Consider the following 23,502-nt stretch of genomic DNA (forward strand, 5'->3'; position numbering starts at 1 on the left):
CACCTTTGATTTTTCCAGCATCTGCAGTTCCTTCTTAAACAGTAACTCAGCAGGTCAGGCAGCAGCATCTCTGGAGAACATGGCCAGGCGACATTTTGGTTCAGATTGAAGAAGGGTCTCGATCCAAAACGGCACTTATACCTGTTCTCCTGAGATGTTGCTGCCTGACCTGCTGAGTTCCTCCAGCACTTTGTGTCCTTTCAAAAGTATGTTTTATGACAGGATATGGATAAGAGTGGCCTTTGAGCGAACAAGTTAATTTGGAGGGGATGGTTAATCACTACAGTAATAGGCAGGAGCTTGGCAAAGTAGATTGGATGTGGCTGTTTGGGAGTTATTCTACATCTTACATGAGTCTTTTAAAAGGCCAATAGGTCAGGGTTCCCAATCCCAAGGATGAAAGATAAAGATCACAATGTTCTGGAGGAAAAGCACTTGTAATGTTTAAGTGTTTAAGAAGGAACTGCAGATGCTGGAAAATTGAAGGTAGACAAAAGTGCTGGAGAAACTCAGCGGGTGCAGCAGCATCTATGGAGCGAAGGAAAATAGGCAACGTTTCGGCAGTCTGAAGGAGCGTTTCGGCCATAAACGTTGCCTATTTCCTTCGCTCCATAGATGCTGCTGCACCCGCTGAGTTTCTCCAGCACTTTTGTCTACCTGTAAGGTTTAAGTCCCTGAAGGGACTTATAGCAAGCAGGAAAAATAAACAAGGAATTAGCAGGGCTAAAAGGGGCCATTGAGTAGCTAGGGAAGGAGATGGTTCACTCAAGAACAATGGAGGTTATTTGTATGTGGAGCCGGAGGAATTGGACAAGGTCCTCAATGAGTACTTTGCATCAGGAAGATCATGATTGGCTTGTTGATATTAATAAGGACATGTCGTTGGGTGTCTTGAAAAACATTAAGGTGGATAAGTTGCCAGGACCTGACGGAATCTATCCTCGGATAGAGAAATATCAAATACTGGAGGACCTAGGTTTAAGGTGAGAGGGACACAGGTTTACAGGAAAAGTGTACGGCTAACTTTTTTCTTTAACACACTCAGTGCACTAAGTGCCTGGAATGCGCTACTAGGGAAGTAATAGAAGCAGAGACAGTAACATAATTTAAGAGGCATTTAGACAAGACATTTGAATAGGTGGGCAATACAGGGATACGGACCATATGCAGCCAGATGGGATTAGTTAGACTGGCATCATTGTTGGTGCAGACTTGGTGGGCCTGTTCCTGTTCTATGATAGAACAATACATTTTCAGTAAAACGATAACTCGTACGTAGAAGTTGAATCCATTACATATGAGACCATTAGAAGCATCAACATGCGCAAAATCAGTTCCATGTCTATAATACATCAGTTATTACCTTTCTCTGGTGTGGTTTCCTGTGATGTTTCAGATGCAGATCCTGATGCAGCGGGTGGGTTTTCTGCAAAGAGCTGGTCACTGTTGCTTTCAGTGCACGCATCGCCTAGCCGTGGAAAACTCTGCAAAATAGAATTCACTTGTCCTTAGAAATCCCACGTGCAAGACTATTTACTTGAAGGCGAGACTTTATGGTCACATGTCCATGGTTTATGGTCTATGTGTTTTTGCATCCACTAGACAAAGTCCACAAAAGAGTCGCCACATTTCTGGCACCGACAAAGATACAAAGAGTACTCTGTATTAGAGTCATGTTTGGGCCCTCTTCGTTCACAGCAGTCCCTTTTAGCTCTCGGCCCCTCCCCCAAGCCGGGTCCCTCTTCTCGGTGCCACCCCCCCCCCCCCCCCCCCCCACACGCCAGGTCCTTCTTATTTCACTACGCCCCCCCCCCCATGCCAGGTCCTTCCCTATCTTCCTACTCCATTGCATTCTATTCTAACGTAACAATCCTTCCCAATGGACACCTACTTCGTAGAATAGAATGCAATGAAGTAGGAACACAGGGAAGGACCTGGCATGGGGGGGGGGGGGGGGGTGCGTCGAGAAATCGACGAGGAATCTATCCCAGTCGCTGCCTCAAAAAGGCAGCCAACATCGGGCAGAAGGTACAGGAGGAGCCTGAAATCTGTTACATCCAGGTTCAGGAACAGCTTCGTCCCCACAGCCATCGGGTTATTAAACTTGCCAACAAACAGATTCTGAACTGTAACAGCCTATTGGACTTCATCTGCTTATTTATGTGTATATTGAACTGAACTGTCCTGTATTTTTGCTTACAATACTCTGTTGTGCTGCAGCAAGCAAGAATTTCATTGTCCTATCTGGGACACATGACAATAAACTCATCCACAATCAGTACCCCGTTCCTGCCTTCTCCCCATATCCCCTTTATCCATATTACATTTATTGCCATTTTAGTACAGGTTCTGATAATAAACTCTCTTGACTTGACTTCTTGAACATCACATCATGCTATAAAAATGTCAACGTATTCAACTGCAATATGCAGAATAAACCATTCACGTGCATTAGAAAATGTAGAAAATAGGTGCAGGAGGAGGCCATTCGGCCCTTCGAGCCAGCACCACCATTCATTGTGTTCATAGCTGATCGTCCCCTATCAATAACCCGTGCCTGCCTTCTCCCCATATCCCTTGACTCCACTAGCCCCTAGAGCTCTATCTAACTCTCTCTTAAATCCATCCAGTGACAGGGAATTCCATAAAAGCTTTTTCTCACCTCAGTCTTAAATGACCTTCCCTTTTGGCCCCGGGTTCTGGACTCGCCCAACATTGGGAACATTTTTCCTGCATCTAGTTTGTCCAGTCCTTTTATAATTTTATATGTTTCTATAAGATCCCCCCCTCATCCTTCTAAACTCCAGTGAATACAAGCATACATTAGTATCGCTCCTACTCTTAAGAAAATGTGTAATAATTGTGATCAATTTTCAATCAAAGTGAAGAGAATATAGGTAAGATGCGGAGCAAGATTATCGAGTTCACACTACATACCAATACCCTTTCACTCATGTTCTCTCCAAAAACAAACTTGGGGCTTTTTGCATTGCTCTCAGCATTTTCTCCAGAGTCCAGAAGACTGCAATAGGGTGAGGAAAAAAAAATTTGATTAAAATTAAAAAATGTTTATGCTGCTCGACAAAGAATGTAAGACATTATGAGAAGGCAAAAACACTGCATGTTGAAAAAATTGAAAAATTGTTCAATTGTTTTTAGGGAACCTGAAAATGATCTAGAAGCGATGGTGAATCCTAGGACTTAGCACATTCAAAGCAAAGCAAAGAGAAGGCTGAGCTTAACACCAAGTCATGCCTAAGACTACCATACATAATGCTGTACTAAAAGCACTGGTCATATCATGAAGCATATTTCTCAACCTCAGGATGGGTGCAGAGAAAGACTCAAAGGTTGGACACAAAATGCTGGAGTAACTCAGCGGAACAGGCAGCATCTCTGGAGAGAAGGAATGGGTGATGTTTCGGGTCGAGACACCTTCTTCAGACTCAGAGTCTGGGGAGAGGGAGACACAGAGATATGGAAGGTAAGGTGTGAAAATGAGACATCAAAGGAGATGAGGTTCAAGGGTAATTTATAGATCATTGTTAGAATAGATCATTCTCCTAGCTACCATCATTTTGTGTCTATCTTCAGCGTGTAAACCAGTATCTGCAGTTCCTTCCTACTCGAGGGATAGATCCCTGGATCATGTGACAAGACTGCAAAACTTCAGAATCTTCTATCTGCACAGATTTCTAAAGGATGCACTGTTTTCAATTGTACATATTTTAGTGGAACTGACCTGCTGAGTTACTCCAGCACTGTGTCCTTTTGTGCATTTATCAGCATCTGGTAGTAATAGATCTACAATGTATTCTGTATATATCCATAAGATCAAGACACTAATTCTGTCAGGTTTTTTTTGCCGAGAGTGATGCATTTTAGTCGATTGCCCATTTTAAATGCTGTTTTATTTATCACCAATAATTCCCCGGGCACCAGCCAAGTAGAACATAACAGAGTAACAGTAATTGTTAGGATACCCATGGATCTCCATGTTAAAAGCAAAGCTGATAGAGCCACATTTGTACACAGTTGACAAGTTGCTGTTTAACATTGGTGGTTATTCGTTTGTCAACAGTTTGCAAGGTTGCTTTTTAACATACTAAATAGGGTAAGAACTGGAGTTAGATGTAGCTTCCCGCAACAGTTCAGCCACAGCAACTGCATTTTCTCTAAAGAGCTGCTCATGTTTCCGTTAGGTCACATTTAGAGTGGTCACCATGTCATAGAAAAGATTTTGTCAAGCCGGAAAGGGTACAGAGAAGGATTAAGAGGATGTTGCCGGGATTCGTGGGCCTGAGCTACAGGGAGAGGCTTGGCAGGCTGGAACTCTTATAGAGGTGTACAAAATCATGAGAGGAATAGCTTGAGTAAATGCACAAAGCCAGTACAGATATCACCCATAGTCAGGATCAAACTCGGGTCACTGGTGCTGTGAGGCAGCGCCAGTACGTGAATGTGCTGCAGTATTTTACGACTTTTCAAACAAAATTCTCTAGTCCATATCGATACATGGGTGATGACTGCACATACATATAATCAGAAGCCAAGCTCCGTCATCAGCCATTTGTTCACTTAAGTACATCTGCAAAGCAAAGGTCCTCTACCAACTTGCCCTCAAATGCACGACCTGCGACCTGCGTGGGTTTTCTCCGGTTTCCTCCCACACTCCAAAGCCGTACAGGTTTGTAGGTTGTGTTCAAGAAGGAACTGCAGGTGCTGGAAAATCGAAGGTACACAAAAATGCTGGAGAAACTCAGCGGGTGCAGCAGCATCTATGGAGCGAGGGAAATAGGTAACGTTTCGGGCCGAAACCCTTCCGGGTTTCGGCCCGAAACGTTGCCTATTTCCTTCCGGGTTTCGGCCCGAAACGTTACCTATTTCCTTCCGGGTTTCGGCCCGAAACGTTGCCTATTTCCTTCCGGGTTTCGGCCCGAAACGTTACCTATTTCCTTCGCTCCATAGATGCTGCTGCACTCGCTGAGTTTCTCCAGCATTTTTGTGTACCTTCAGGTTTGTAGGTTGATTGGCTGGTTGGTATATTTGTAAATTGTCCCTAGTGTGTGTAGGATTGTTGGTCGGCGTGGACTCGGTGGGCCGAAGAGAGTATTTCTGTGCTGTATCTCTAAACTAAACTAAAAACTAAACCAGGAACTTTCTGCCCCGTCTGCGATAGAATCCACTAATTCACATTGGCCACATCAGTCACCCTGAAGAACGGGTTGAAACACTTACTTTGCGGTATTTTGCTTGATGTACTGGAGAAAATAGTTGGTAGCTGGCAATGCTTCTCCATCCACAGAACCTTCCTTCATGTCACCTGAACTGTCGCTGCCTTCCACTATCTGCAACAGACCATAAATATGAAAGTACAGGGACAAGCTAATGCAGAGCACCCATACACGCAAAAGTTTATAATACAATCCCCCATTAATCATATATACACAGCTCTTGCTCTGACATATTGTAGATGTATTGTGGGCAGCACGGTGGCGCAGCGGAGGAGTTGCAGCCTTACAGTGCTTAGAGATCCGGGTTCCATCCCGACTACAAGTGCTGTCGGTCAAGAGTTTGTACATTCTCCCTGTGACTGCGTGGGTTTTCTCCGAGATAATAATAATAATGATGGATGGGATTTATATAGCGCCTTTCTAATACTCAAGGCGCTTTACATCGCATTATTCATTCACTCCTCAGTCACACTCGGTGGTGGTAAGCTACTTCTGTAGCCACAGCTGCCCTGGGGCAGACTGACGGAAGCGTGGCTGCCAATCTGCGCCCACGGCCCCTCCGACCACCACCAATCACTCACACACATTCACACACAGGCAAAGGTGGGTGAAGTGTCTTGCCCAAGGACACAACGACAGTATGCACTCCAAGCGGGATTCGAACCGGCTACCTTCCGGTTGCCAGCCGAACACTTAGCCCATTGTGCCATCTGTCGTCCCATGATCAGTCGTCCCATAAATCTTCGGTATCCTCCCACACTCCAAAGACGTGCACAGGTTGGTAGGTTAATTGGTTTGGTGTAAATGTAAAACTGTCCCTAATGAGTGTTAATGTACGGGAATCGCTGATTGGTGCAGACTCGGAGGGCCGAAGGGCCTGTTTCCGCGCTACACCTAAACTAAAATGGTGCTTATTTTGCATTTTTTATAATTTGAAGATTACACAAGTATTTCACAGCCTTGTATGTAAAATTTGTGACAGACTATTACAATCCATTGATTGTTTTTTTAAATCAAGAATACATGTTTAGGAGCAGGAATTCTAAAGAAACCCAACCTTCATAAATCAGCCCCATCCTTTTCAATATAATAATTTTCATTCCTGCTTCTTTCAGTGAAACCTTCTTCATAATAAACAGATGGAAGGATGAGCAAAAACATTAATGTAGGCTTGTACAATTTATGTACTTTTAATGTACCTTGAACAAATACATTTCCCTTCATTCCATACCCAAGGCCATCTTGTATAAAAGCTTCTTATTAGAGTAAAGGTTGCCACAAATCTATCAGTTTCCTTCATTATTTCAAAAAACTGAATGAATGATCTCCACGTTTCTTCCAAGAACACACAAACACATGAATAAGAAACAGGAGGCCATCATCTCCTGAGCCAGTTCTCCCATTCAATAACATCTTAGGCGATCTTAAAGCAGCCTCAAACAAGCATTCTTGCGTAGCCTAGTACACTTCCAAATCCTTGCATATCTAAACTCTACCACATCGTAAAAAGACTGTTTCTTCTCTGCTCTTTGAAGAAGAGAGTCCCCTGAAGACTCTTTGAGATTAAATACTCATTCATCTCTGCCTTAAACAGTCAGCCTCTAGATTTGCCCACAAGAGGAAACATCATCTCTTTATCATGACTGTCGAAACGCCTCAGGATCTGGTCAAATAAGTTTACAGACACTCAGCAGGGCCAGTCAAACAAATTCCATGGCTACGATAAGAACAGTTTAGAGCATAGATATGCTGTGGCAACTGACTCATCTTTCTGCCATCTGGTGCAGTGACTAGTGGTGTGCAGTGACCAGTGGGGTGCATCGATTAGTGGGGTGCTGCAAGGCTCAATGCTAGAACCCGTTATTTACAATATATATTAACGATTTAGACGAGCAAATTAAATGGGTGGCAGTGTGAGCTGCGATGAGGATGCTATGATGCTGCAGGGTGACTTGGATAGGTTGGGTGAGTGGGCAGATGCAGTACAATGTGGACAAATGTGAGGTTATCCACTTTGGTGGCAAGAACAGGAAGGCAGATTATTATCTGAATGCTGTCAGATTAGGAAAAGGGGAGGTGCAATGAGACCTGGGTGTGCTTGTACATCAGTCAATGAAAGTAAACATGCAGGTACAGCAGGCAGTGAAGAAAGCATTTGGCGTGTTAGAAACATAGAAATTAGGTGCAGGAGTAGGCCATTCGGCCCTTCGAGCCTGCACCGCCATTCAATATGATCATGGCTGATCATACAACTCAGTATCCCGTACCTGCCTTCTCTCCATACCCTCTGATCCCCTTAGCCACAAGGGCCACATCTAACTCCCTCTTAAATATAGCCAATGAACTGGCCTCGACTACCCTCTGTGGCAGGGAGTTCCAGAGATTCACCACTCTCTGTGTGAAAAAAGTTCTTCTCGGTTTTAAAGGATTTCCCCCTTATCCTTAAGCTGTGACCCCTTGTCCTGGACTTCCCCAACATCGGGAGCAATCTTCCTGCATCTAGCCTGTCCAACCCCTTAAGAATTTTGTAAGTTTCTATAAGATCCCCCCTCAATCTTCTAAATTCTAGAGAGTATAAACCAAGTCTATCCAGTCTTTCTTCATAAGACAGTCCTGACATCCCAGGAATCAGTCTGGTGAACCTTCTCTGCACTCCCTCTATGGCAATAATGTCCTTCCTCAGATTTGGAGACCAAAACTGTACGCAATACTCCAGGTGTGGTCTCACCAAGACCCTGTACAACTGCAGTAGAACCTCCCTGCTCCTATACTCAAATCCTTTTGCTATGAAGGTTAGCCTTCATTGTGAGAGGATTTGAGTTTAGGAGCAAGGAGGTCCTACTGCAGTTGTACAGGGCCTTGATGAGACTGCAACTGGAGTATTGTGTGCAATCTTGATCTCCTAATTTGAGGAAGGACATTATTGCTATTGAGGGAGTGCAGCATAGGTTCACCAGATTAATTCCCAGGATGGCAGGACTGACATATGATGAAAGAATAATAATAATAATAATAAATTTTATTTTCGGGCGTCTTTCAAATTTCAAGGACACCTTACAAAGATTAACAGAACAGAAAAAAACATATAGTCGGAGAAAAATAAATAATAAGGACATCATCAATATACAAATTAAAGATAGAAATCGCTCCAAAGACACAAAATCAAAAAAAATCAAAAATCACAAAGTGAAGAGAGAGCAGCGGCAGCTAAAGCGCGCCAGCGTCCACTCTCTCTTCCGACAGCCATCTTGGACACAGACTAACATAGTAATTACACACAGAAAAATCATCCCCCCACAATGGTTACCACTGTGGGGGAAGGCACAAAGTCCAGTCCCCAACCCCAGTTCTCCCAGAAGTCAAGCCTATTTGAGGCCACCGCTATTGCCTCTATGGAGGCCCGATGTTCCTGGCCGTTCTGGCCGGGTGGAGTTGCCCCGGCGTCGGGAGAGTCCTCACAGTGGCTGGGCCACCTGGAACGGCCGCTTCCTAGCAGGGGATTGTCGGCTTCCGAAGCCGACAGGGACGCACCGGGTTGGAGCTCCCAGGCTCCCGATGTTAAAGACGGCGCTGCCCGCTCCGTACACCCGCAGCCCGGAGGTGTTGATCTCGGCGGTCACATCTCACCGGAGCTCCAGCGCGTCAATCCAGCGTGGCGACCCAGGCAAGGCATCGCCCGCTCCGCACCACGATAGCGCTCCAGCGCTGTGCCGCCACCGAAGCCGGGGTGCTGGGCGGTCCCCGCCAGGAAACGGCGCTCCAAGCCTGCTGGTAGGCCACGAGGATGGGTCGACGGGCAGCCCGGAGAAAAAGCTGCCTCACCGACCAGGTAGGGACCTAGAAGTAAGATTACCTCCTTCCCCCCCACATTAAGAAGTCCATTTCTCCTACAAACGAAAGACAAGACTTACTAAAAACTGAAACAAAAATGGATTAAACGGACGGCTGCTGGTTAGCAGCCGTTCCCCAAGATGGCTCCTCCTCCGAAAAGAATGGGTTGACTGGGCTTAAATTCACTGGAATTTAGAAGGATGAGAGGATATCTTATAGAAACATAAAATTCTTAAAGGATTGGACAGGCTAGATGCAGGAGAAATGTTCCCGATGTTGGGATAGTCCAGAAGCAGGGGTCACAGTTTAAGAATAAGGGGTCGGCCATTTAGGACTGAGATGAGGAAAAACTTCTCTACCCAGACAGTTGTGAATCTGTGGAATTCTCTGCCACAGAAGGCAGTGGAGGCCAATTCACTGGATGTTTTCAAGAGAGAGTTAGATTTAGCTCTTAGGGCTAAAGGAATCAAGGGATATGGGGAGAGAGCAGGTACGGGGTACTGATTTTAGATGATCAGCCATGATCATATTGAATGTCGGTGCTAGTTCGAAGGGCTGAATGGCCTTCTCCTGCACCTATTTTTCTATATTTCTATGTTCATTCATGTCAATGCAGCAAGAATATTTTCACAAACCCCACTTCTCGCATATGATAATTTTTCATTTTCACAATTTACTGTCACTTACTTCCTTCTCCAGGTTATTCGAATTTTCGCATTCTCTAAATGCTTAATGGCTACGATCAATGTTCAAAATTATCTTCACATTGCAAAGTTCTTTCTTATTATTCAGTGTAATCTTTTCAATTTCTTCCCACTCTTAATTAGTTCATCCTTTGGACACAACGGATGCTTGACTTCATTACTGGAAGCATCCCCAATATTCTCACTGAAGCATCAGATGCATAATGCTCATACATTCCCCACCTCAATGCATCAACATTCTTGTCTATCCGGCAACAGTAACATTTTCAAGCAGGTAATTTCACAGCAGATCATGTACTGCTTTAACTTCAATTTACCCAGAGAATAAGTGCTCATGCAAGACCTTACTGGTCAGTGAATCAGCACAGGGGGTGGCACGGTGGTGCAGCGGTAGAGTCGCTGCCTAACAGCGCCAGAGACCCGGGTTCGATCCTCTCTACAGGCGCTGTCTGTACATTTTCCCCGTGACCTGACTGGGTTTTCTTCGAGATCTTCGGTTTCCTTCCACACTCCAAAGACATACAGAGAAGGGTTTCGGCCCGAAACGTTGCCTATTTCCTTCGCTCCGTAGATGCTGCTGCACCCGCTGAGTTTCTCCAGCATTTTTGTATACCTCAGATTTGTAGGTTAACTGGCTTGGAATAAATGTAAATTGTGTGTAGGATAGTGTTAATGTGCGGGGAACACTGGTCGGCGTAGAGGCCGAAGAGCCCACCGAGGCTGCGCCGACCAGCGATCCCCGCACATTAACATCTCCGCACATTAACACTATTTCCACGCTGTATCTCTAAAACTACAACTAAAAGCATGGAGAATTGTTAATATTGTAATAACACAAACCTTCACTCTGTTTCGAAGGTTTTCGCCAAATACGAAGTTCGATTGCTCCTCGGGCTTCTCAGGCGATTCCTGGCTATCCTCCTCCTTTTTCTTCTCATCTACTTCACAGTTGCTCTTGGTCTCTGATGGGAATGCTGATTTTGTGTTGTCCTGGAAGAGTGGAGACACCATTTCAAAGTAAACTCTGCATACAGTTTGCGTACAGTTTTGGTCTCCTAATCTGAGGAAAGACATTCTTGCCATAGAGGGAGTACAGAGAAGGTTCACCAGACTGATTCCTGGGATGGCAGGACTTTCATATGAAGAAAGACTGGATAGACTCGATCAGTCTGAAGAAGGGTTTCGGCCCGAAACGTCGCCTATTTCCTTTGCTCCATAGATGCTGCTGCACCCGCTGAGTTTCTCCAGCATTTTTGTGTACCCTGGATAGACTCGGCTTATACACGCTAGAATTTAGAAGATTGAGGGGGGATCTTATAGAAACTTACAAAATTCTTAAGGGGTTGGACAGGCTCGATGCAGGAAGATTGTTCCCGATGTTGGGGAAGTCCAGAACTAGGGGTCACAGTTTAAGGATAAGAGGGAAGTATTTTAGGACCGAGATGAGAAAATCATTTTTTACACAGAGAGTGGCGAATCTGTGGAATTCTCTGCCACAGAAGGTAGTTGAGGCCAGTTCATTGGCTATATTTAAGAGGGAGTTAGATGTGGCCCTTGTGGCTAAAGGGATCGGGGGGTATGGAGAGAAGGCAGGGATGGGATACTGAGTTGGATGATCAGCCATGATCATATCGAATGGCGGTGCAGGCTCGAAGGGCCGAATGGGCTACTCCTGCACCTATTTTCTATGTTTCTATGTCTATGTTTCTATACCATCTCAACCCAAATCTACAGGCAATAATGATTGATAAACAAAGTCAACTTTTTTCAAATAACAGTTCAGGGTGCCATGCCAAGAAAAAACAACGATCATCTCGAAGGTTTAACATTATTATGACTGGAGACATTTAATATGCATACACACAGAATCTTTGCAGGCAAATGTTAAATAATCTTCCTCATTTGGTCAATCTCAATATATAGATAGCTGCATACCAATGGTTAAGATGTGGCTCCACTGGCAATCCAGTGCCCAGTGTAGGGCTGAACCATAAAACAAAGATCATCCCAGGTTCGATCCCTGGTCTATCCCAAGTTTACTGCATCAGGTTCTCCTATTGACCATTAGTGCCCATGAACAAGGGGAAAGGAAATAAATTGGCCACAATACCCACTCCTGATCATTATCCAGCGACCTGCTATAAAGTAGACTTGTGGTCATCAGACATCTTTGGATTGGCTGTTCCTCCTCCTACTACGAATGCTTTGTGTTTGGTTTAGTTATACAGTGCAGAAACAGGCCCTATGGCCCACCGAGTCTGCGCTGATCAGCAATCCCCATACACTATCACTATCGTACACACGAGGGACAATTTGCAATCTTTACCAAAGCCAATTAACCTACAAACTCCTATGTCTTTGAAGTGCAAGAGGAAACCGGTGCACCCGGGGAAAAACCCATGCGGTCACGGGGAGAACGCACAAACTCTGTAGACCCGTGGTCAGGGTCAAATCCGTGTCTCATTATTGAATTTCGCATTCACGCAGAATTTTAAATACATCGTTTTAAAAGAAAGTTAAAACTAAAACTTAGAAATTCTAAATTCCCGGTTTTGGTTAAACACAAGTCGACTTTTGAATAAGTAGTTTGAGTTATATAGATAACTTCTCGATTCCAATTAACCACAGGCAAATTTGAAAGAAAAGAAAGGCGATTACTTCTTTAGTGCAATACTGAGATTGTAGTTAGAGGTTTACTTTTCCAAACAGTGATCTTCAGAAATCAATCTAAAGTATAAATTTATGGTTTGTTCATCAGCTTACTTTAGTATTACACCTGCAAAATCTGTCTTTTTTTCACCTTAGCCTCTGTATAACATTTTTAGTCCTTTCATCCATAAAAATCTGATCCACATTGACATTCTACCTATTCTATGGCATGTCTCATTCCAATTTGGACAACTGTTAAATCTGTGGGAAGACAAGGTACACCTGAGCAAATTAAGAATTACTAATCACCGGTTCTGAATTTGGCAAACCGAGTGAAGAATGTGGTGTGGCTGGACATCAACTTTACATTTACTGAGGAAATTAGTAAGGATTCAGATGTCAGAGACTATGGGGAGAAGGCAGGAGAATGGGGTTAGGAGGGAGAGATCATCGATCAGTCATGATTGAATGGCGGAGTAAACTTGATGGGCCGAATGGCCTAATTCTACTCCTATTCCTTATGACCTTACGATTCCTATCTAATTAGTATTCAACAATTTTGGCTGGAATGAAAAAGATTGGGGACACAAGAAACCGCAGATGATGGTTTACAAAAAAAGACACAAAGTGCTGGAGTAGCGTAGCAGGACAGGCAACATCTCCCACCTCAGCCTATTTATCTATGCCTTTGTCCACCCATCTGCCCATCAAACTCCCCTCTCCTGTATCTACCTAACTGCCTGACTTTCTCATCCCTATTTCTAGCTATCATCCCGACTACAACCAGTCTGAAGAAGTGACACGACCTGAAACATCGCCCATCTATGTCCTCTAGAAATGCTGCTTGATCTGCCGAGTTACTCACGCACTTTGTGTCTTTTTATAGTGGGGATTAGATGATTCACCAGTGCACTTAGTCAGAAAGCTGTGTTCCCCGGCACAGCCATCTATCTCTTCAGAGGTCCAAACAATTTGCACCATTGCATTCATAACAAACTCTTAAAATCTAACATTCAAAGAACTGACATCTCAAAATTGGCTTAGATTGGGTTCTACATACCTACTTCAAACCACAAGGGGCAGTATGGTACAATTTTGAATGATCGTAGCAATAATGGCGCATGGTTAACTCTCACCCTTCTTTCCTACTGCATTGATGCCAAAATGGATGTGAGGATTACAAGAGTCCTTGCTGGGTTATTATTGTACACTCCCAATGATGGCGATGATGGTACTTTGAGTGACTCTGCTCAACTATTCACTTTTGTTACATATTCATGACCAGGCAGCCACAGACCAACTTTGCCCCATGTGCACCAGCAATAACATGTAGAAAGATCAGTGAGATAACTAAATTACATTCGAGTAACCAGGTGCATCAACATCTATGACATAAACAATATGCTACTGATATCATAATGCACTACACAACCTCTGGTGTTGTAGGAGGATTACTCTTGTTTATATGTCTCGACCTCAATAAATTGAGCTACCGAGACCAATGTTACATACCGTGTGACTAATTGTGGTCGTAGAACTCTCTTTGTCTGATGTACTATTCAGGTTTATGGATGAGGCCATGGTACCTTCCTCCGATTGCTTGCTCACACCATTGGTTCCACTGCTGTTAACTGAAAATAAAAACAAATTGGACTACAATCAGATCCAATTACAGTTTTATAGAACTTTTGGCTTTGGATTAATTAAGATAGTTATTAGGTGTGGATATAGACAAAAGTTAAGGCCGTAGAATGCAGCTTATTCGGTACTGCATTTACAAATGCCCCTTCCATTTACAAAAGCAGAATACTGGCACCACACAATGGAATTCATCCAAGTGAAAAATCAGGAGCAAATTCTCCAGATGGTATTCATAAGCAAAATAAATGTTCTGCCATACGAGAGACTGGTTTGCACGGCACACACTTGCAGGAACGTCAATGGAGATATTTCCTTGCACAGATTCAACTATGTCATGGTAGAAAACACCAGTTGGAATTTAGCATGGCTTGATCATAACCTCCATTTCTTATTTTTCAACTTCCTCGTTTATTGCTGTGTTTATAAAACAATCATAGACCTAAACAAGCGGACAACCTGCCATCAGCCATAAACACCAACAGTAGAACTGGGAGGCTACAGTGAGATCTGCCTCCTCACCAAAATAAAACACCCGCAACCTCCTTTAACACCATCCACCTCTTCTGCTGACTTAGATGCCCCTGTAGTTTATGAAATGATTTAACATTAATACTGAGTTTTGCTGAAAACCTGGCATGGACAACTGACAGGAGGACATCAGAAGGCGATTTTCTGATATTACGTACTCCTATTCCAAGAGTCATGCTAGCAATAACAGCTTTGTTGAATTTACCCAGTATTTCTTTGGTGACTCCCACTTTTGAGAGTGGCCTGGATACACAGTACAAAGGAAATTTAGTGAGCAATTCGGGGGCGTGCCGTTCTGCAGCTTTCCGTTACTCCCAGCTGCATGGGTATAGTTGGAGAGCAGAACTGTCAGGGAGGAGGAAATACAGGGAAAGTAAAGACAATTCCAGTTTGGGTAGATGATATTTCCCGTCTCTTCAAGCAAGCCAAATTGCAATCCAAGAGCTATCCCCCAGGCAAAGTAAACTCCCAGTTATCCATGTAACGTTTAAATATCAACGGACCATGGCTCCGCTTAAAGTCCAAGGGTTCAAAAGAGTACATCAACAAAATGGCAGTGCATTCTTCTAATTTCATAATTACTTTAATGTTGATGGTAGGAATATATGATTAATCCATAATATCACCAGAAACGAGGCTATTAAAAACAGAAAGCTAACTCTGACATCACACTATAGAAAGGGATTTATTACTCAAGAGTTGGAAAGAATTCTATTCAGGAGATGTTGAAGGAAGGAACTGCAAATGCTGGTTTAAACCAAAGACACAAAATCCTGAACTCAGCAGGACAGGCAGCATCTCTGGATAGAATGGGTGGCGTTTCAGGTTGAGACCCTTCTTAAGACCAGATACAGTCTGTCGAAGGGTCGCAGCCTGAAACATCACCCATTCCTTCTATCCAGAGATGCTGCCTGTCCCACTGAATTACTCCAGCATTTTGTGTCTATCTTCTGTTCAGGAGATGATTTCTTTGGGTGGTTATGGATGAATAATCACACAGACCTTTTGATGAAACAGTCCTAATGGTATTCATTACATTTTAATGACTGTTTTGAAATTTCTTGGAAAATTTGTTTTTTTAAAAATTATTCTTGATGCAGGTCAAAAGGGATAGCTCGGCAAATGTTTGGGAAAACTAGATAATAAGGCAAAGGAAGATAAGGTCAATAATAATGTCTTCATATTTTGTTTCTACACAAGAGGCAGCACAGGCAAAATGCCCTGAATGATGTTCTTCTGCACTGTACAGTGCAACAATAACTATACTCTGGCTGCAAGGTATTTACTGACATTCTGAGCTTATGAAAACTGTTCGTAAACTTCATAATGGTCCAAAAATAATCACTGCCTGGATTCTCAACTTAAAAACATCACAATAATTAACCTTTGAAAAAATAATTTTCCAAACACATGAATTTCAAGGGTTTCTGAATAATCCCTTATTAACTATCAGCAGAATTACTATTTATTTGTGTACTGCTGACTTGAGTAGCATTCTATACAACGGCTCACAAACAATACCTCGATCATATAGATACAAAGTACAATTAGTTTTGCTTGTAGCAGTGCGTGCTACAAATACTGCAATCGTTATACGCACTTATAGCTCGGAAACGTTTGACGTTTGAAAGACTTCACCCACTTAAAAAAATTGGGTGCAGGTAAATTGCGCCAGCACAACACAACATTATTTGCACTTACTGACTTGATTTAAATTGCCGAGTTTATGAGAATTTCAAATATGACAAAATATATTATAGTACAACATGTCTTGCATTTTTCTAAAAGACAATGAGTAATCAACTTTCAAAACTGATTTTACACCAAGTGTAGTCATAGAGTGTTACAGCGTGGAAACAGGCCCTTCGGCCCAACTTGCCCACACCGGCCAACATGTCCGAGCTACGCTAGTCCCACCTGCCTGCGTCTGGTCCATATCCCTTCAAACCTGTTCTATCCATGTACCATCAAGTAGGCTCATCTTACTTGCATTTCACATCTGGAAATTCACATAGAAATATTTGTATGGTTAATGCCAAAGAGCCTTTTAAGGTTCATGCTAACATGTTGGAGAGATGCGGAAACAATTAAACTAGTGTGTGAGATGTATCATGTACCAGAGATCCAGAACCCACTCTTGACTGGACCTAGAATATAGAAAATGGGATCACAGACAACTGGTCACATTATGGGGCCAGTGCGTCAGAATAAACATTTGTCCATCGATGGTTAGAACTATGTGAACAGCTTTCTAAAAACAACAGTTGAAACTTTTGGAGGTAAGACAAAAATACTGGAGAAATTCAGCGGGTGAGGCATCATCTATGGAGCGAAGAAAATAGGCGATGTTTCGGGCCGAGACCCTTTTTGCAAATTGCAGTTCTGCAATTCCTTCATCTGCAGTTCCTTCTTAAAGAATTGAAACTTTTAAATGCTTGCAATTCACCAAAGGTTCAGTGTCTACATTATTGAAGAGAAAAGTCTCCTTTTATCATTCACTACTTTAACTTTCTTCCACAAGGTCAGCTCATCGATCAATTGTTCTCTTGCATACGAAACAATATAATCTTTTTTTTTTAACACACACACACACCTCCGGGATTCGTGGTATTTAATTCAAGGGCACCAATCTTTTAAAACGCACTCAATGTGCAGCACGATACAAATTTCTGAAGCAACTAGTTTGGAGGTCCCAATCCTCTTCAATGATTAATGTATTTTCTAATGCTTCATGGAAATTAGTTATTTATACAATATACTAATTCAATAATCAAAATATAAATAAACACACAATGCTCAAAATGGGGAATTAGAGAAATTACGAGGAGAAATGCACAAAACAAGTTATCCTTCTGCCAAAAGAAACATTGCTACTTTTCTTTTCCTTTGTGTACATTTTTTAACATGATTCTGCATTTTTACAGTGGGGCACATCATATACTGTGCCATGTTCAAAACCATTAATCGAGAATTTTGCCAATGATTTTCCATCAACAGACAAGAGATTAAATTGAATGATCCTAAGAATCACAAATCAAGATTCCACTTATCTTAGTTTCTCCTCACTTTTCAAATTTCGTTACTACTTCCAGTGGTTTATGTACAACTACTTTTTCTTATTGACCTTGTTTCACTGTTTACCATCAATGTTGAATTCTATTTCTTTGCTTTGTTTCAAAAAATCACCTCCATCCATTCTTTCATCCCATCTCCTTATTATTGTACTGTACATTCTTCCCTTTTATAACTCCTGTAGGAATAGAGCCTTTTCCATCAGCTAATGCTGTCAAATCACGAATGGTAATTGTTTAAATTCATAATGATGTATGAGCAGCATAAAGGGACATGCAAATGAAGAATGTATGTGCACCAAGCAATCATTTTATATGGAATTCTGCTTATGAACTTATGGAACCTGTGGATGTTAAAGATGAAGAATGGCCCTTAGAAAGAACAATTTTGTCTATCAATAATTCAATTAACTGCAGCGTAATCCAGACGGTTTTATGTAACAGTTACAAAACAATAATTCAGAGTTTGAACTTTGTACTGTTCAAACTTTCTCGTGCATTCAATAATAATTGGCTCACTGGTTAGGCCCTGGACTCTAAACACAAGTGCAAATTAACTTATCTTCATGCTGGCTCCCATACTTTCTTCAATGCTCTGAGTCTGAATCCTGGTTTTATGAAGGACATGATATGTCTGGATAACCTTTAAATTGTGTCAGACGTTCAAGTCAATTTGACGACCTGTCATTTTGCAGATGAAAATTAAACTGACGTTCCTTTGCAAGTTAAAATGTAAGCTGAAAGATTCTCAAATAAATCCCATCATTATACTTTTGCTGGTTCTTTGAACAAAAATAGTCACTTGCAGAATAGTTATTTGGTCTCACACACTGGGGGAGGTGGTGGGGGGGGGGGGGGGGGGGGGGGGGGAGGGGAGAAAGGAAAGAAAAACAAAAACATACAGAAAACTGAAATTTTTTCCAGGAAGGTTCACAGCTGATCACAGCTGCAGCTAAAATATTACACAAAGACAGCCAATTCTGACAATTGACACTCAACGTAAACACCAATGAAACAATTGTGCTTACGTGAGCAAACATACGGAATTTGAATTAATAACTCATACTTCAGGCGAGGCCATTTTGAGATTTACTTTTAATAAATTAGATGGATATTGTAAGGGGAAATGCAGCTTTAGTAGCATATGCAGATTGGCAACAAATTTTCTGAGAGGCTAGACAGTACAAAGAGGAATTGCAGTTCCAACCAGTTACCGTTTTGTGAAAAGGACTTCGGCTGTGGTGGCTGCAGGACAGCTGGACGTAGCACTCTCCGTTGCTGCTCCTTGGACTTCTGACTAGGAAGACCTGCAAGACCAAACAACTGATTTACATCACCTCAGCTTTGTTCTCATTCAAGCATACTGCGTTGAATAAAGCTGCAATTCTAGTCTAGTGCAACATAATGTTGTCGTGTTAAGGAGCACTGTATGAAGACAGTCATTCCTCCTGTTGAACAGTGTCCGCTGCAGGTCATGGAGCTATAAAGTAAAATGGGGATGTAAACTGGTAGTTCGAAAACAAAATAAGTGAATTATGAATTTTACTGCACTAAAGCATCACTATCTGGGAAAATGTCCACAAGGAGATTAAAGCTCCAAGCAGTGGCATGACTGGAGTGTGAAATGAAGCTGTACTGCTTTGGTTAGTAAGATGTTTAAAATGAACACAGTAGTTTGATGCCAAAAAGATGCCTAACAGAAAGGAGGATGCAATTATTGCTGTTATTTTGCAGCTCAAAACTAGTTTACTCTTCAAATATTTGCAGCTGAAGTTCAATGGCTAATGCAATGCTGCAGTCAGATGAATAAAGTACAAGTGGCATACAATTCACCAACATATTCGAGAGAGAAAATGGTCATTAGACCATGAAGAAAAATGACATCAGATTGTGCAAATGACCACTAGTCTAGAAATACCTGTGAAAACAGATACTTGCTAAAATTAGAATGCTGGAAGAGGTCAGGTGGTCAAGCAGCATCTACAGTGTCCTCCATTGTGTTTGGGACAAAGACCCATCATTTATTTATTTGCATCTGTACTCCACAGTTTGAGAATTGTAATAGAAAAAATCACATGTGGATAAGGTACACATTGTCAGATTTTATTAAAGGCCATTTTTATACATTTTCGTTTCACCATGTAGAAATTACAGCAGTGTTTATATATATGCAGGGCATCATAATGTTTGGGACACATGGCTTCACAGGTGTTTGTAATTACTCAGGTGTGTTAAATTGCCTCCTTAATGCAGGTATAAGAGAGCTCTCAGCACACAGTCTTTCCTCCAGTCTTTCCATCACCTTTGTAAACTTTTATTGCTGTTTATCAACATGAGGACCAAAGTTGTGTCAATTAAAATCAAAGAAGTCATAATGAGACTGATAAACAAGAATAAAACTGTTAGTGACATCAATCAGCCAAACCTTAGGTTTACCAAAATCAACTGATTGGAACATCATTAAGAAGAAAGAGAGCACTGGTGAGCTTATTAATCGCAAAGTGGCTGGCAGGCCAAGGAAGACCTCCATAGCTGATGATAGAAGAATTCTCTCTATAATAAAGAAAAATCCCCAAATACCTGTCCGACAGATCAGAAACACTCTTCAGGGGTCAGGTGTGGATTTGTCATTGACCACTGTCCGCAGAAGACTTCATGAACAGAAATACAGAGGCTACACTGCAAGATGCAAACCACTGGTTAGCCGCAAAAATAGGATGGCCAGGTTTCAGTTTGCCAAGAAATACTTAAAGAGTAACCATAGTTCTGGAAAAAGGTCTTGTGGACAGATGAGACGAAGATGAACTTATATCAGAGTGATGGCAAAGTATGGAGGAGAGAAGGAACTGCCCAAGATCCAAAGCATACCACCTCATCTGTGAAACACGGTGGTAGGGGTGTTATGGCCTGGGCATGTATGGCTGCTGAAGGTACTGGCTCACATCTTCATTGATGATACAACTGCTGATGGTAGTAGCATAATGAATTATGAAGTGTATAGACACATCCTATCTGCTCAAGTTCAAACAAATGCCTCAAAACTCATTGGCCTGCGGTACATTCTACAGCAAGACAATGATCCCAAACATACTGCTAAAGCAACAAAGGAGTCTTTCAAAACTAACCAATGGTCAATCACCCGATCTGAACCCATTTGAGCATGCCTTTTATATGCTGAAGAGAAAACTGAAAGGGACTAGCTCCCAAAACAAGCATAAGCTAAAGATGGTTGTAATACAGGCCTGACAGAGCATCACCAGAGAAGGCACCCAGCAAATGGTGATGTCCATGAATTGCAGACTTCAAGCAGTCATTGCATGCAAAGGATATGCAACAAAATACTAAACATGACTACTTTCATTTACATGACATTGCTGTGCCCCAAACATTATGCTGCCCTGAAATGGGAGGACTATGTATAAACACTGCTGTAATTTCTACATGGTGAAACCAAAATGTATAAAAATACCCTTTAATGAAATCTGACAATGTGCACTTTAACCACGTGATTTTTTTAATTACAAATATCAAATTGTGGAGTACGGATGCAAATAAATAAATGATAGGTCTTTGTCCCAAACATTACGGAGGGCACTGTATTAAGTCATAAGGATGTAATTTGATATTTTGGGCAGAATCTTGCATCATGATCGAGATGGAAGAAAAAATGATTGCCAGAAACACCAGCAAGAGGTGGGGAAGGGTGTGGAATAGAGACTGGCAGGTGTTAGATAGGAAGTAATGATGGAATCGGGTGGAGGACAAGATGGGGAACGTGCAGAGAGGAAAAGAAAACTAGGTGAATGGATGTGTGCTATGGGAGTAGAACACAAAGAGGGTATGGGTTAAAATCGGAAAATATAGTGTTTGCAGATTTGGGCTGTAAGCCACCCAAGTTGAACACGAGATATTGTTTTCCATTTAGTTTTAAGTTTTAGAGATACAGTGCAGAAACAGGCCCTTCAGCCCACCGAGTCCGCACCAACCAGCAATGCCCGCATATTAACATTATCCTACACACAGTGGGGACAATTTATATCTATACCAAGCCAATTAACCTACAAACTTGGACGTCTTTGGTGTGTGGGATGAATCTGAAGATCTCAGAGAAAACCCATGCGGTCACTGGGAGAACGTACAGCACCTGTAGTTGGGATCGTACCCAGGTCTCTGGCGCTGTACTGTACTGTCTGCGCTACCGTGCGTTTGTAACATTGGAGAATGCAGTGAATTGACAGGTTAGTGTGGGAATAGAAAGGAGAGTTATAATGATATGCAATCAGAATCTCAGGGTGGCCATTGCAGACAAGAGCAAACAAGACAAAGGGATGACTGTCGATGCTTGGTTATGTGAATGTAAGAGGCCACATCATGAGTACCAAATAACAAATAACAGAAATTAACAAAGAAGCTGGTCGCTGCAAAAGCAGAAAGGGAATATGGCGGGGGGAGGGGGTAGAGGGGAAGACTAGTTATGGGATCACGTTAGAGCTGTGGGAAATTGCAGTGGATATGTTGGATATGGATACTGGTGGGATGAAAGATGAGGACCAAGAAAACTCTATTACTGTTTTTGTCTGTGGGAAATGGAGGTAATGTGCGTGAGGCTGTACAAACTACAGCAAAGTGGAAGCCATGTTCCCACGAGGAGGACATTTCGAAGAGTAGAAGGCCTTATCTTGACAGCAGACGAGGCAAAAATATTTGGAAAAAGGATGGCATCCTTGTTGGAGGCAGAGGGCGTATTTCATTTTGCGAATCCATTAGCGTTATTTATTTCAGCCAACCTCTCAAAGAAATGTCAACGTTGTCACTTAAAATGAAAAGGGTACTCATCAAAGGCTGTAGCCCTGTATCCTCTTTAAACCATTGAATGGAATTGGGTCACATTTCAGTTCTATTAGCTGATTACAGGAACAATAGCGCCTAATTCTCATTTCCTTTCAGGATTTTTAGAGGTGAATATATGTGGTACACGTTAATTTAAGGGTGCTAATGTGAGAGAAAAGCCCCCTTAAAGATCAACATGTCCACAGGAAGTAGGTGAGAGTTTAATAAATATTTCTCATGTGATTTTACTGTGGAGTCGATCATTGAAGCGATGGAACTGCGGCATAGGGATTGTGATGTCTTGGACCAAGGACAAATGATCAAAGAGGAGGCATGGACGGTCTTAATGTGCATTCAGGTGGATAAAGCTCAGGGCCTGGCCACCTTCGTATCCTCAAACCTCGTGGGAAGCTAGGGAAGAAATTGCAGAGGCCATTGCAGAGATATTTGCATTGTTTTTAGCCACAGTTCAGGTTCCAGAACAGAGTGTGGCTAATGCGGCACCAGTATTTATGAAGGCCAGCATGGGACAAGTGAGGGAACTGAGGATGGCATGCATATGGAACCAGCTGCCAGAAACAGTAGTTGAGGCAGGCACAAAAATACAATTTAAAAGATATTTGGACAGGTACATGGATAGAAATAGTTTGGAGGGATATGGGTCAAATGCAAGCAAATGGGCTAGCTTTAATGTCATCTTGTTTTGGCATGGATGAGCTGGGCCGAGGGGCCTGTTTCAGTGGTGTATTACCCAATGACAGAATTTTGTTGTGCTACATCAAATAATTAAAATGCAGTAAGCTTACAAGAATTTATGCAGAGGGAATTACTGATACAAAGGCCTCAAATACATTATTTACCTAGTCTTTGAAATCCAATAAGTTAGAGAAGCAACACTTGAACTGCTTTAACAACTTCCATTTACTGCTTCCTCTGCCGATTCCTGCAGATGTATTGATCATCAGAGAAACCAACACAATGCAAGGAAACAACATCATTGGGCATTCTAAAAGC

At 42.3% G+C, this 23,502-nt stretch overlaps 1 protein-coding gene across 3 annotated transcripts in view; it reads right to left on the reverse strand.

The window, feature by feature from the left end:
* Window positions 1-23,502, reverse strand: part of ranbp3 (RAN binding protein 3) — an 86,046-nt gene that overhangs the window by 15,509 nt on the left and 47,035 nt on the right. For 2 of the 3 annotated variants that reach the window (XM_033047171.1, XM_033047170.1), the window contains 6 exons: window positions 18,873-18,965; window positions 13,931-14,049; window positions 10,610-10,759; window positions 5,239-5,348; window positions 2,938-3,022; window positions 1,364-1,484 (listed from right to left, as the gene is read on the reverse strand). In XM_033047171.1, coding sequence (XP_032903062.1) covers window positions 1,364-1,484; window positions 2,938-3,022; window positions 5,239-5,348; window positions 10,610-10,759; window positions 13,931-14,049; window positions 18,873-18,965 — 678 coding nt within the window. The remainder of the gene's footprint in view (window positions 1-1,363; window positions 1,485-2,937; window positions 3,023-5,238; window positions 5,349-10,609; window positions 10,760-13,930; window positions 14,050-18,872; window positions 18,966-23,502) is intronic. The other variant, XM_033047172.1, reaches the window with a different exon arrangement.

Source organism: Amblyraja radiata, chromosome 29 (assembly GCF_010909765.2).
Source record: "Amblyraja radiata isolate CabotCenter1 chromosome 29, sAmbRad1.1.pri, whole genome shotgun sequence".
Lineage (NCBI taxonomy): Eukaryota > Metazoa > Chordata > Chondrichthyes > Rajiformes > Rajidae > Amblyraja > Amblyraja radiata.